We start from the raw sequence: 11,565 nt of genomic DNA, 5'->3' as shown, positions 1-11,565 counted from the left end.
TATAATAAACTGTAAACATACATTGTAACTAATAAACTGTAAAAATACATTGTAAACTAATAAACTGTAAAAATACATTGTAAACTAATAAACTGTAATACATAAACTAATAAACTTTAAAAACACAATGCTAACTAATAAACTGTAAACAAAATAACCTGTAAAAAAACTAATAAACTGTAAAAATTCATTGTAACTAAAACTCAACAAAAAAAAACATTGTAAACAAATAAACTCTAAAAATACATTGTAATAAACTCTAAAAAAAAATTACACTGTAAACTAATAAACTGTAAAAAAAAATACATCGTAAACTAATAAACTGTAAAAATAATACATTGTAAACTGATAAACTGTAATACATAACTAATAAACTTTAAAAACACAATGCTAACTAATAAACTGTAAACAAAATGACCTGTTAAAAAACATTGTAAACTAATAAACTGTAAAAAATACACTGCTGCATAAATAACTAGAATGTCAGTTTAGTTTTATAATAGTTGATGTTGCCTGAAGTGCTTGTTTGGTTCTTCAGGATTTAGTAAAATATTGTGAAGATGATTTAATGCAGTGATGGCACATAAAATGAATATTGATTCATGTGGAAGCTGGGTGCATTAGAATCTCCATACTGTATGTTCTGATGATGATGATGATGATGATGATGTGCTTCTCTTTCAGACATCCCTGTTTTCCCCACCATCACTGCCACCGTGACCTTTCAGGAGTTCCGTTACGACGAATTCGACAACTCCATTTTTACGATTCCCAACGACTACAAGGAGGATCCCAGCCGCTTCCCAGACCTCTGAGCGTCCCGCGTCACCCTTCATCCATCTCCATCTCCCTCCAGACGTCGCAGGTGGAGAGGACACACTAGATGTCATGTGGACACTAAGGGATCGTGCATCACTACATGATGAAGCTCTGGACCGAGCTCCTCACCAGAAACACGGAGCGCGTCGCTTCACATCCCCTCTGTGTAACTGGCAGGGAATACGGCATTATAAATTATTACACAAGCCACGTTTTCATATATATATCTTTGTTACAAACTTGTATACTTCACTTAAAGGAAGCGTGTAAACTTGGCGTCTGTATATGACTTAAAACCCGTCACAGAAAGCAATGCATATGTACATTTCTGTGTAAATACCACTTCCTCCTCCAGTTCTTTTGCTTGCTGCATTATGGGAAACGGGCTTGTTCGGATCATTTGCTTTCTCTCATCCTAACGTTTATGGATGTGAATGTAGCAGAAATGTTGCGATGGACGGGACGCTCTTTATTTTGACCTTGATAGATGGATGTATATAATTCAAATTTAAATATGTTTTCCAATGTAGTATAATGGACGAGTATGTTTATTGAGATGGTGTAAAACGTTCCAGAGACGTGTTTTATATGTGGAGCTTGTCATGTTTGCACCAGCAATATCCCATTGGACAGTTTCCTCTTTTAGTGTCTCGTTTCGTTTTTCCTTCTCCGAATGGAAACCAGCTGCAACGCTTCCCTGACGCACTACTGGCTAGTGTGGAAACTTGCTGTATTCCTTTTTTATTCTTCCTGTGTTTGATGCTGCCTTTAGAGTTGCTTTCTGCCTTCAGTACTCTTCAGATTTTCTCCCATGATGCATTGAGCTCCCGGATGTACAGCAGGAACCTTGTATGAACCTGCTGCACTTTTACATGACGAATTGTAATTAATAAAATGTCCACATATCAGTTTCTTTGTTGGGGTCCAGTTGTCTTTATTAGAATATTATATTCATAATTTTGCACACAAAAAACTGGCTTGATTGATACGGTTTATAATATTTGCATTCAATTACCGCAAAACTTATTAAATGATCTTTGGCTCTACAAACTGAAAACAGACACTTGGACGAATGCTCCTTGGTTTCGAAGGAACAGACAGACTAGAATTTTATACGAAGTTTTATTTTAAATTCATAACATCGCAAACAGTACACAGAAGTCATTTTCTTCGCAAACTACAGTCTTGCGAGTTCACTACAGAAAAACAGACTGTGAATGACCCGCAAGAAAAAAAGTTATTCAGTTTACGCGAAATTCCACAAACGAGTTTAAAATGACAAACCAACTCAGGCTAACTATAAAAAACAAACGCAATTCCATTTAAAAAAAAAAACAAAAAAAAAAAAACAAGGCTTGACAATGTTATCCAAGCACTTTTAATTAGAGGGTGATTTCTTTAAATAGAAACTGCTAACAGACATAGCCTACACTAAATATACAGGAAAAGATCGTTCCGCGAGAGAAGAAACCGCTCTAGAACACACAGCAGATTCTGAAACTCGAAGGAATGATCCGGTCTGAACTGGAACACCGCTTCAGTCGCTCATGTCCATGTCTTCGTCTCGCTGGTCTTCACTGTGTCCGTCTGACTCTCCGCGGCCTGCGCTGTCCGCTCGGAGCTCTTTAGCGTGCGGCGACGAGACGGCGTCCGAGTTCCTCTCGTGCTCGCTGTCGTAGCCCTGCTCCTCCTCGTCGTAGTCCCTGGTCACCTGCGGAACAGAGACAGGACTCAGAAGCCGGACTGGAGCGTGAACACAGCTGTTGACCGGATAGACAGAGGTACCTTCACATCTCCCTTCTCGCTGTCGGACTTCCTGTCTCTGTCTCTGTCTCGGTCCTTGTCTTTGCTCTTCTTGCTGTCGGAACGTTCTCTTTTGTCCCGATTTCTGTCCCAGTCGTCCTTCCGGTCTCGCTCACGGTCTTTGTCCTTCTTTTTCTCTTTCTTGTGTCTGAGAGAGAGTGTTTCCAGGTTAAAGCGGGTCTGAGGAAGGAGGCGTGATCATGTGTGTGTGTGTGTGTTACCTGCGAGGAGACGGCGAGCGGGACAGTTTCCTCTTGGGAGATCGTGACTTCTTCGGTGATCGAGACGCGCTGCGACTTCTCCTGTGCCGCTTGCTGGAGGAAGACACATTCGTTTCCATCTGATCTAAACCACGGTCTTTTACTTCCACTTTTAATCACTGTGCTTTTAAAGATGAAAACCCAAGGCTGGAATGACAAACTTCCAGGACAAGACTCCAGGGTTTGACAGAATATTCCTCTGAAATACTAAGTCTGAAACTCAAAGGGCGTCGTATTTGACCATTTTACGGAGTAGACTTAGAGTAAAGATAATAATAAAATGCTGAGGATTTTTTAGTTCATGTTTTTATTTTAACAGTAAACCTCTGGAGCCAAAATAATAAAATGTATATTTTTCTATATTAGAAACATTAATTTTTTTTATGAAATTGTATTACATCATAAACCTAAAAATTAAAACTTAAGATAAAATATTTTATAACGCTCTAATAGTGTATAAATTAACTTACTAAATAGTTAAAGTTATTAAAACAATTAAAATGCAAACCAAAAGGGGGAAAATTTTAATTAAAACTGAAATCACAGAATTTGGGAAAATATAACAAGTTAAAAATGTATTTGTTAAACTTAGTATAGTTTTATGCCATATCAGCATCAAAGGCTACATTCATGGAAAACTCAAAAGTAACAATTTAAATCAATTGTATGCAGTAATTTAACAATATATAGACATTATACACAATCTTTGAAATAGGATGAATTCTAATATCCTTCCAAGATGCATTAAAAAAAAAAAAATGCATGTTCTGTGTTAAAACATTCATAAAAAATAGAAACCAATAAATCACACAAAGGCAATTCTTTTTCTTGGGTTGACACGGATTTATCTTGTGAGCAGGCTTCCTGATTATGAACTGGAGGTGTTTTCGGGCACTCACCGGCTGGTGCTGCGAGAGCGTCTGGCGCTGCTGTAGCTCTTGGGTGGAGTCTTTGAACGTTTTCTGCTCTTGTCATCCTTCCTCCGATCTCTACACCAGAAACAAACACAAAGATCCAGTCGACGACAGTCAAGAGATTTCACCGTACGCTACTTGACTGAACAGCTTGAGATGCTTTCACCCGTCCTCACCTGGACCTGGAGCGTCTGCCGCGGTCCCTGGAGTGAGACTTCCTCCTCCTGGGGCTCTTGGACCTCCTCCTGCTCCTGGAGCCAGATCTGCGTCTGGAGTGACTCTTAGACCTCCTGCGCTCACAGCAAACGCACATCAGACCCTGATCACACATGCATCTCAGCCGAACGATCGAGACGACTCCACAAACCTGTGTCTGGAGCGGGACCTGGACCTCCTGCGCCGGGATCTGGACCTGGAGCGCTTGCGTTTATCATCCTTCTTACCTGAGGAAGCAATATCTTTAGCACAGTGTCGTTTCAGTTTCCCTGATCTAGCACCTGAGTCACTCACTTCCGGGCTCGATGGCGGCGGAGATCAGAGACTGCGCTTCTCTCACTCTCTTCATGGCTTCTTCGATCTCTTTGTTGGAGTCTGTCTTCAGTCCAGAGCTCAGGTTGAGCCCCGAGGCCAGATGATTCAGCCTGGAAACACAGCAAGAGACTGAGGAGAACACGCTGAAGCACCACAGTCACACATCAGAATGGGATTCACAGGATAACTGTGAGGATCTCAACTATGGGACCGTTTCAGACGAATAAAGCATGAGAGAAGGAGAATACGCTCGATATAAATAGAAATATGTGATCTGTGTGCCTCTGTGTGATCGAGCAGTGAGTATTTCAGCATTTAATTTTAGAAAACATCGAAAGCTCTTCACATGAAAGCACCAAAAGATCGTTTTACTTTGACATTATGAAAAATAAAATTAGTACTGTACTATAAAAATATATATCGAATTAAAACACTAATTTGAAAATATTAATTTGATTACAACGATTATTTAAATCTTTTTATGACTTCATTTGATTATCAGCATTAAAAGATTAAAAAATTTAGTTTCTACACAAAATTTTTTTTTAATATGGCTGTTATTGGGACGATTTTATAAATATTAAAGTTTATGAATTCAGTTGCTTAGACGTACTTCTAATGGTTTATGTAAAAAAATAAATGAATTAAAACAGAAATTATGAAATCCAGGAAAATAAAACTACACTTAAAAAAAAAAAGTGATTTCATAGCGACGTGATTTTTTTTTGTTAAACTTAATATTGTTGAATGTATAATTTCAATTAATTAAACATGCTATTAGATTTTAGAAAGAAATCAAGGGTGCAAAAAAAAAAAAAAACTAATAAATACAAATATTTTATATTTTTGTTTTATAATTTTAGTTTGAAGAAAAACTTTTTTTATTTGTGATGGAAAAAAAAAAGATTTCACAAGGTCTTATTGAAATTTTGTGATTCATAATTTCAATAAGACATGGTTACATTTTATTCACCAATAAAACGTGATCCAGAAAAGTTAAAAAAAAAAAAAAAATAATAATAATAATAATAATAATAATAATAATAATAATCCTAAAACCAGAGTAAACGCTTGACACTGAAGGACTTACTTGGGGTCTATGGATGCCATCAGCTTCATAAGCTGCTCGGCTGACAAAGCCTAAGAAGAAAAACACATCAACCATCAGTTAAAATAGTTCTGTAGCAGGGTCTTTGATGAAGGAGCCGAGAGGCGTCAAACCTGAGTGTTTATATTGGGTGCCGCCAGGGCCAGAGCTGCCATGGGGTCCAAGTTCGGCCCTCCAAGACCTCCAAGAGAAACACCACCCATCTGAGGACAGACAAAACCTCAGCATGATTACAGAGCAGAGCGCCGCTCGTCTGGAGACACTGACTGACACTCACAGATGTGACGGGGTTGGGTGTCGGGAGGAGCCCGCCTCCGGGCAGCAATCCTGCGACGGCATTGGCTGGAGCCAGCAGCGACAGAGCCTTGGATTCGTCAGGAATCACTCCTGCAGGACGGAAACGGCCCAATCAGAGCACGCCACGCTTCTCACGCCACACACAGACAGACTTTCTCTTTACATTTGCTCTGACTTCAGAACTCGCTTCGTCAGAGGAAGCTAACACATGAGGTCCCTTAACAAATAGTGCACAGTACTACAAGAAAAGCAAATGACACTAGACACACTGCCAAGATGTTATCACCTGAACTTGATTTTTTAAGTCATGAACCAAATGTAAGCAAGCACAGCCGGATCTCCACTGGGATGTGCTCTCAAGTTTCATAAGTGGTATAATGAACAAGCGATTCAGGTCGGCTGCTTCGCTATAAAGCACACAGAGACATCAAGATAGACAAAACAGAGTTTATGATTCGGGTGTCAGCATCACATGACAGTTCATCAATCCACTGATGACATGACTTACCATTACCAATGCAAATAACATCGCTTTACGAGCTAAAGCTGATCTGAAACAGAATAAACTTCTAAAACTAAACTCTGTGTGTGTGTCAAATGCTGAAGAGGAACAGAACTAGAGTTAAACGACTTAATGTTTGGTGAGAGCCTCTGGAATTAATACATCTCTCTCACACACACACACACACACACACACACGAGAGAGAGAGAGAGAGAGAGAGAGAGAGAATATGAGAGAGAGACAAGCTGCAGGAGACAAAACTGTTGGGTGGCATTTTCTGCTGGGCCTGGTTTACAGGACGTGCAGAACCAGGGAAAAAACTGGAAAACACAACAACAAAAAACAGAAACGACCGTTAAAAAGCTTCTCAGGCCTTTTCAGTCATGTGGAGAGGAACAAAAGCATTCTAGACCTGACTCTTACTCATAAAAACAAGCTAAAAGCGGCTGATAATGTTAAAGGGATGTTGGAGAGAGTTCACAATCGCAGAGGAAAGCCCTATCAAACGCGCTGAGCTAAACACTCATGCACTACAGCGCATCTTACCGTACTTTATTAGCATGCAATGCAGAAAGATTCTGAGTCTAAACATGAGTGCAGTGCTTGAACAGAGAGCGATTATCTCTGTCTGTGATACTAGTTTACTGCAGGGAAACACGTGGACCGGCCGGCCGTGTTTATTTGTCTACAGGGTCACTCTCAGACATCTGCCGGCTCTATAAAATCACACACACAAATGACAAAGAGAAAAGTTTAATGGAGGCAGTGAGTTAAACATCCGCTCCTGCCCCTCGGGCTTCTGGGATATACACCTGCTACAGCGAAGGGATGGATCGCAGGATGAACGGGAAGATGGACAGAGAGCTGCACAAACCTTCGGCGAAGGGGACGACGATCAGGGCTCGGTCCACGAACACGGTGTTGGTCAGATGCTGGGACACTCCGACGCACTCCGGCTCGGCGAACTTTACAAAACACACACGTGAAGTCACAGGCAAGGGAGAATCACTGAAAGAAAATATAGATGCTTTTGCGAGATGTACACACAAGGCTCTGCAGTCAAACAGTCACGCTTCAGCACCTGAGCTCGGTCTTAGCTCCGCCGACGGCCTACCTTCACTGCAGATATGACCACGCCAGACGCTTTTCGATGGTGGAACACAACAGAAGCACAGAACAGAAGTTAGCTAGTGGAGAACCTACAATCAGACGCCAGGCCTTGAAACGACACGCATCGGTGTTCCTGAGCTTAAACTGAACACTTTTCATGTGTTCAGCAGGACATTTACACGCCAACATACAAGCTTTAGACAACGGGTGTCAGAGCTCAAGTGTTTGAAAAGGATTCCATTAATGTCTTTACGTAAAATACACGTTTAGTGAAGCTGTTCTTTATAAAGTGACGTCGCCACCTACTGGCCTGTGCGGAATACTGCAAACTCATTTTTAGTACGTCGCTCTACCCTTCAAGACCAAGTAAATAATCATATTACAGACATTTAAATTGAATACAACACAATACATGACCTATAAATGTTTCTTTACAATGTAAGAGCAATCTCAGCTACTAACGTTCTGCTTCTGTCCTTGATTTGTTGAAGGGGGACTTAAAAAGCTTTTTTAAAGACCTACGGAAACCCATGAACGTGTGACGTCATCGCGTACGTCTGTTAAACGACGCATGGCGCTTTGAACAATAAAGCGAAACTACGCTCTAATAAGCGAATCAAACACCAATAATTAGTGTTTTAATGGTCAGAATTCATCCCGAGGAGGCCTGGTGATAAACGATTAACTAGATTACGAGTAAACATGATGAAAAGCAGTTGAACTGCCGAGTTCTTGTTTGTGTATCGTCAGTTGATCGAGAGATATTTAGCGAGGAATGAGTATTTTAAATGTGGAACCCCGCCAAAAAAGCGTGTATTTTAACGCCTGAACGCGATTGGCGGGTTTTGATGTGAAACCCTGACGTTAGATTTATATGTAACGTTAACCGGGATGAATATATTCACGCGTGTTATATAACGTTAGCTCTCTCTCTTATGAAATACACGTATTTTGGTGTTTTTGTTTCCTGATGGACGTGTTTTGAGCGCTTTCTACTCACTCTGGAGGAAAGAGTCTGAGCTCGTCGATGGTTCCGATGAAGCCGAACAGGGTTCGCATCTGCTCCGCGGTGCTGCTCGGCGACACGTTCGTCACCTGGATCACACTGGTGCTGGACGTCATTGTGGCTGACGAGTGTCAATCGATAGACATTTAAATCCGTGCGGTAGAAACGCGATTCTCGCTGGATTTCTCCTCAGCGAACCGAGTCAACCGTCTCGCGGCCCGCGGCTGTGTCTAATGGCGCGCGTGCTCGCTGGAACATGGCGGCGCACGGAGTCGATTTCAAAATACAAGTCCTCAGGGCGCGTTACAGAAACGTACAATCGTTTCAAAGTACATCGAGATGATTAATCTGGGCTGAAATATCAGGAAAATTATGTCAAATTACAATAAATACATAAAATAAAAAGTAATTTTTTTATATGTAACATATATTTTTTTATTTATGATTATGTGTTTATATGGAAAATTTATATATTCCTATATATATATATATATATATATATATATATATATATATATATATATATATATATAAATATAAATATCATAGACTTCGAAGCCTGTTCTCGACTCGGTTGATTAAGATCGGGACTTTGGAGCATGTTCGTGACTCGGTTGATTCAGATCGGGACTTCGGAGCATATTCGCGACTCGGTTGATTCAGATCGGGACTTCGGAGCCTGTTCGCGACTCGGTTGATTCAGATCGGCACTTCGGAGCCTGTTCGCGACTCGGTTGATTCAGATCGGGACTTCGGAGCCTGTTCGCGACTCGGTTGATTCAGATCGGGACTTCGGAGCCTGTTCGCGACTCGGTTGATTCAGATCGGGACTTCGGAGCATATTCGCGACTCGGTTGATTCAGATCGGGACTTCGGAGCCTGTTCGCGACTCGGTTGATTCAGATCGGCACTTCGGAGCCTGTTCGCGACTCGGTTGATTCAGATCGGCACTTCGGAGCCTGTTCGCGACTCGGTTGATTCAGATCGGGACTTCGTAGCCTGTTCGCGACTCGGTTGATTCAGATCGGCACTTCGGAGCCTGTTCGCGACTCGGTTGATTCAGATCGGCACTTCGGAGCCTGTTCGCGACTCGGATGATTCAGATCGGCACTTCGGAGCATGTTAGCGACTCGGTTGATTCAGATCGGGACTTCGGAGCCTGTTCGCGACTCGGTTGATTCAGATCGGGACTTCGGAGCCTGTTCGCGACTCGGTTGATTCAGATCGGGACTTCGGAGCATGTTCGCGACTCGGTTGATTCAGATCGGCACTTCGGAGCCTGTTCGCGACTCGGTTGATTCAGATCGGCACTTCGGAGCCTGTTCGCGACTCGGTTGATTCAGATCGGCACTTCGGGGCATGTTTGAGATTTTTTTTAATTCAGATCTGGACATGGAAGCAGGAAGTGTTTGTCAAACGGTTAATTGGTGATAAATGAATATTTGGACTTGAGGCTTTTTTTTACCTGTCGATTCAGCATGTACATGGACCCACACACAAAGGTGGACACACTCTAGACTTAATCATCAGTAGGGCTCTAAACTTTTCATCCATTGTTATTAAGGACGTAGTGTCACGGATCGCAAGAGGCGAAGACTCAAGTGCAGGCAGATGGGAAGACTTTATTTATACGTCACCAAAATAAATAAAAACACAACTGAAGCCAGAGGAGCGTTCAAAGTTACGAGACATAGTGTGTATGAGGCTTTATGTTTTTTTATATATTATTTTAATATAAAGTATTTTTGTCTTTTTTTATATTTTGAGAAAGTATTTTTATAGAGAGAGCGAGCATAGTTTTAGTCTTAATTATTTTATTATAAAATTAGCTTATTTATTAATATTTTGTTATTCTAAGTTACAAAAATGTTTTCAAGGATTTGGTTTTAGTTAACTGATATATTATTATTTTGTTATATACGTTTATTTTATTTAAAGTAATGAAAATGTTTGACTTTTGTTTGGTTGTAGGTTTAGTAACTAACTTTACGGAGCACCTGAGACACACTCATTTTGGGTTTGTCATCAAGTAGAAGCCTAAATTAAAAATGTATATACAAAAACGTAATGTTGCATTCAGTGCAGTATATATTTTCAAAGTGTAAATGCCTTAAAAAATAAACCAAAAATTAAATAGAATAAAAAATGAAAGTGTAGTAAATGCATTTTAAAAAAAAAATTAATAATCTTTTTGTTTTGAAACACTAGCACGTGTACATCCGGTGTGTCAATCACGCGAGCAGAAGTCATGTCAACGATAAGAAATGGTGGGTTTAGGGGCTCATCACAAACCCATAGTGACCTGTGTGTGTGTGTGTGTGTGTGTCACCTGGTGTGTGCTGTTGTCTCAGAGCACCTGTTGGCTGGTTTGCCACAGCAGGTGAAGATCACTATCCTGACGGGTCACTATTCGGTGAATAATTATTTTATATAGGCACATATGTTATACACTACCAGTCAAAAGTTTTAAATAATTAAAGTCTCTTCTGTTCAGGAGGGCTGCATTTATTTGATCAGAAATACAGTAAAAATTCTGAAATGTTATTCTAATGTAAAACAGCTGTTTTCTGTGGGAATCTCTGTTAAAGTGTAATTTATTTCTGTGATGTACAGCTGTGTTTTCATTTTTTTATTGTTTTGTGGTTGTTCAGTGTGTCTGTCGTCTGTGTTTTGAACCTGAGAAACAGAGAAGCGGTGGGACAGAACTGTATCAAAGACCAACACTTTACACACCATATCTTCAGTTCCTCACTATTTATTTCTGGATTATTGTTTCTGTGCTCTGCTGGGGTTCAGGACCTCGTGATTCTCCGCTGATTCTGGACTCGTGACGTCATGAACCGTTTCAACAAGCTGTTTGCAAATTGTCAATGAAACATCAGATTGTATTTAGATTATTTAAATGAGAAGAATATGTACGCATTATACGACGGAAAATATAAATTAAATTGAATCAAAATATACGTTTTACCAGGGTGGCATAGGATGGCAAATGTCACCCTAAAAGAAAGCCTTGCCACCCCTGCTGCCACCCCAGTTGGCAGCAACGAATTAAAGGTTATGGCCAATTTGAAAATTTACTAGCGCTAATCTGTCATGATTCGTGATCCCTCTCCGAACTCTCGAATTGATTCAAATGATTTGCGATCCCCACTGACTCAAATGATTCGCGAACCCTATAACTGACTCAAATGATTCGCGATCCCGCTACGAAC

At 40.5% G+C, this 11,565-nt stretch overlaps 2 protein-coding genes across 5 annotated transcripts in view; one reads left to right on the top strand and one right to left on the bottom strand.

The window, feature by feature from the left end:
- Positions 1-1,732, top strand: part of LOC113055568 (ankyrin repeat domain-containing protein 13C) — a 12,379-nt gene extending 10,647 nt beyond the window's left edge. Inside the window, exon 13 of the mRNA XM_026221965.1 lies at positions 685-1,732. Within this exon, the coding sequence (XP_026077750.1) occupies positions 685-815 (131 nt within the window). The 3' untranslated portion in view covers positions 816-1,732. The remainder of the gene's footprint in view (positions 1-684) is intronic.
- A 194-nt stretch (positions 1,733-1,926) lies between these two features.
- On the bottom strand, positions 1,927-8,598 carry LOC113055569 (serine/arginine-rich splicing factor 11). 4 transcript variants are annotated; one of them, XM_026221967.1, is made up of 13 exons: positions 8,345-8,477; positions 6,241-6,554; positions 6,019-6,139; positions 5,713-5,822; positions 5,549-5,638; positions 5,418-5,467; positions 4,307-4,437; positions 4,164-4,239; positions 3,973-4,086; positions 3,782-3,871; positions 2,844-2,936; positions 2,605-2,770; positions 1,927-2,530 (listed from the first exon to the last, which is right to left on the bottom strand). In XM_026221967.1, exons 5-13 carry the CDS (start codon positions 5,636-5,638, stop codon positions 2,357-2,359), a joined length of 984 nt encoding a protein of 327 aa, XP_026077752.1. In that variant the 5' UTR covers positions 5,713-5,822; positions 6,019-6,139; positions 6,241-6,554; positions 8,345-8,477; the 3' UTR covers positions 1,927-2,356. The 4 variants fall into 4 exon arrangements, with proteins under 4 accessions (XP_026077752.1, XP_026077751.1, XP_026077753.1 ...); XM_026221966.1 differs by lacking the exons at positions 6,019-6,139; positions 6,241-6,554 and adding an exon at positions 7,109-7,242 and having other exon boundaries at positions 8,345-8,598; XM_026221968.1 differs by lacking the exons at positions 6,019-6,139; positions 6,241-6,554 and adding an exon at positions 7,109-7,377 and having other exon boundaries at positions 8,345-8,479.
- Positions 8,599-11,565: the final 2,967 nt, after the last annotated feature.

This window comes from Carassius auratus, chromosome 36, assembly GCF_003368295.1.
Source record: "Carassius auratus strain Wakin chromosome 36, ASM336829v1, whole genome shotgun sequence".
Taxonomy (NCBI): Eukaryota; Metazoa; Chordata; class Actinopteri; order Cypriniformes; family Cyprinidae; genus Carassius; species Carassius auratus.
The sequence above is the reverse complement of the archived record's forward strand: the minus strand, read 5'-3'. Positions and strand labels throughout refer to the sequence as shown.

Coding starts and splice junctions, on each gene's coding strand:
- LOC113055569 (XM_026221966.1), bottom strand. CDS start 8,466: ATGACGTCCAGCACCAGTGTGATCCAGGTGACGAACGTGTCGCCGAGC. Junction 4,240..4,306: donor CGCCGCCATCGAGCCCGGAA/GTGAGTGACTCA, acceptor TTGCTTCCTCAG/GTAAGAAGGATGATAAACGC. Junction 2,937..3,781: donor CGCTCTCGCAGCACCAGCCG/GTGAGTGCCCGA, acceptor GTCTTCCTCCAG/CAAGCGGCACAGGAGAAGTC.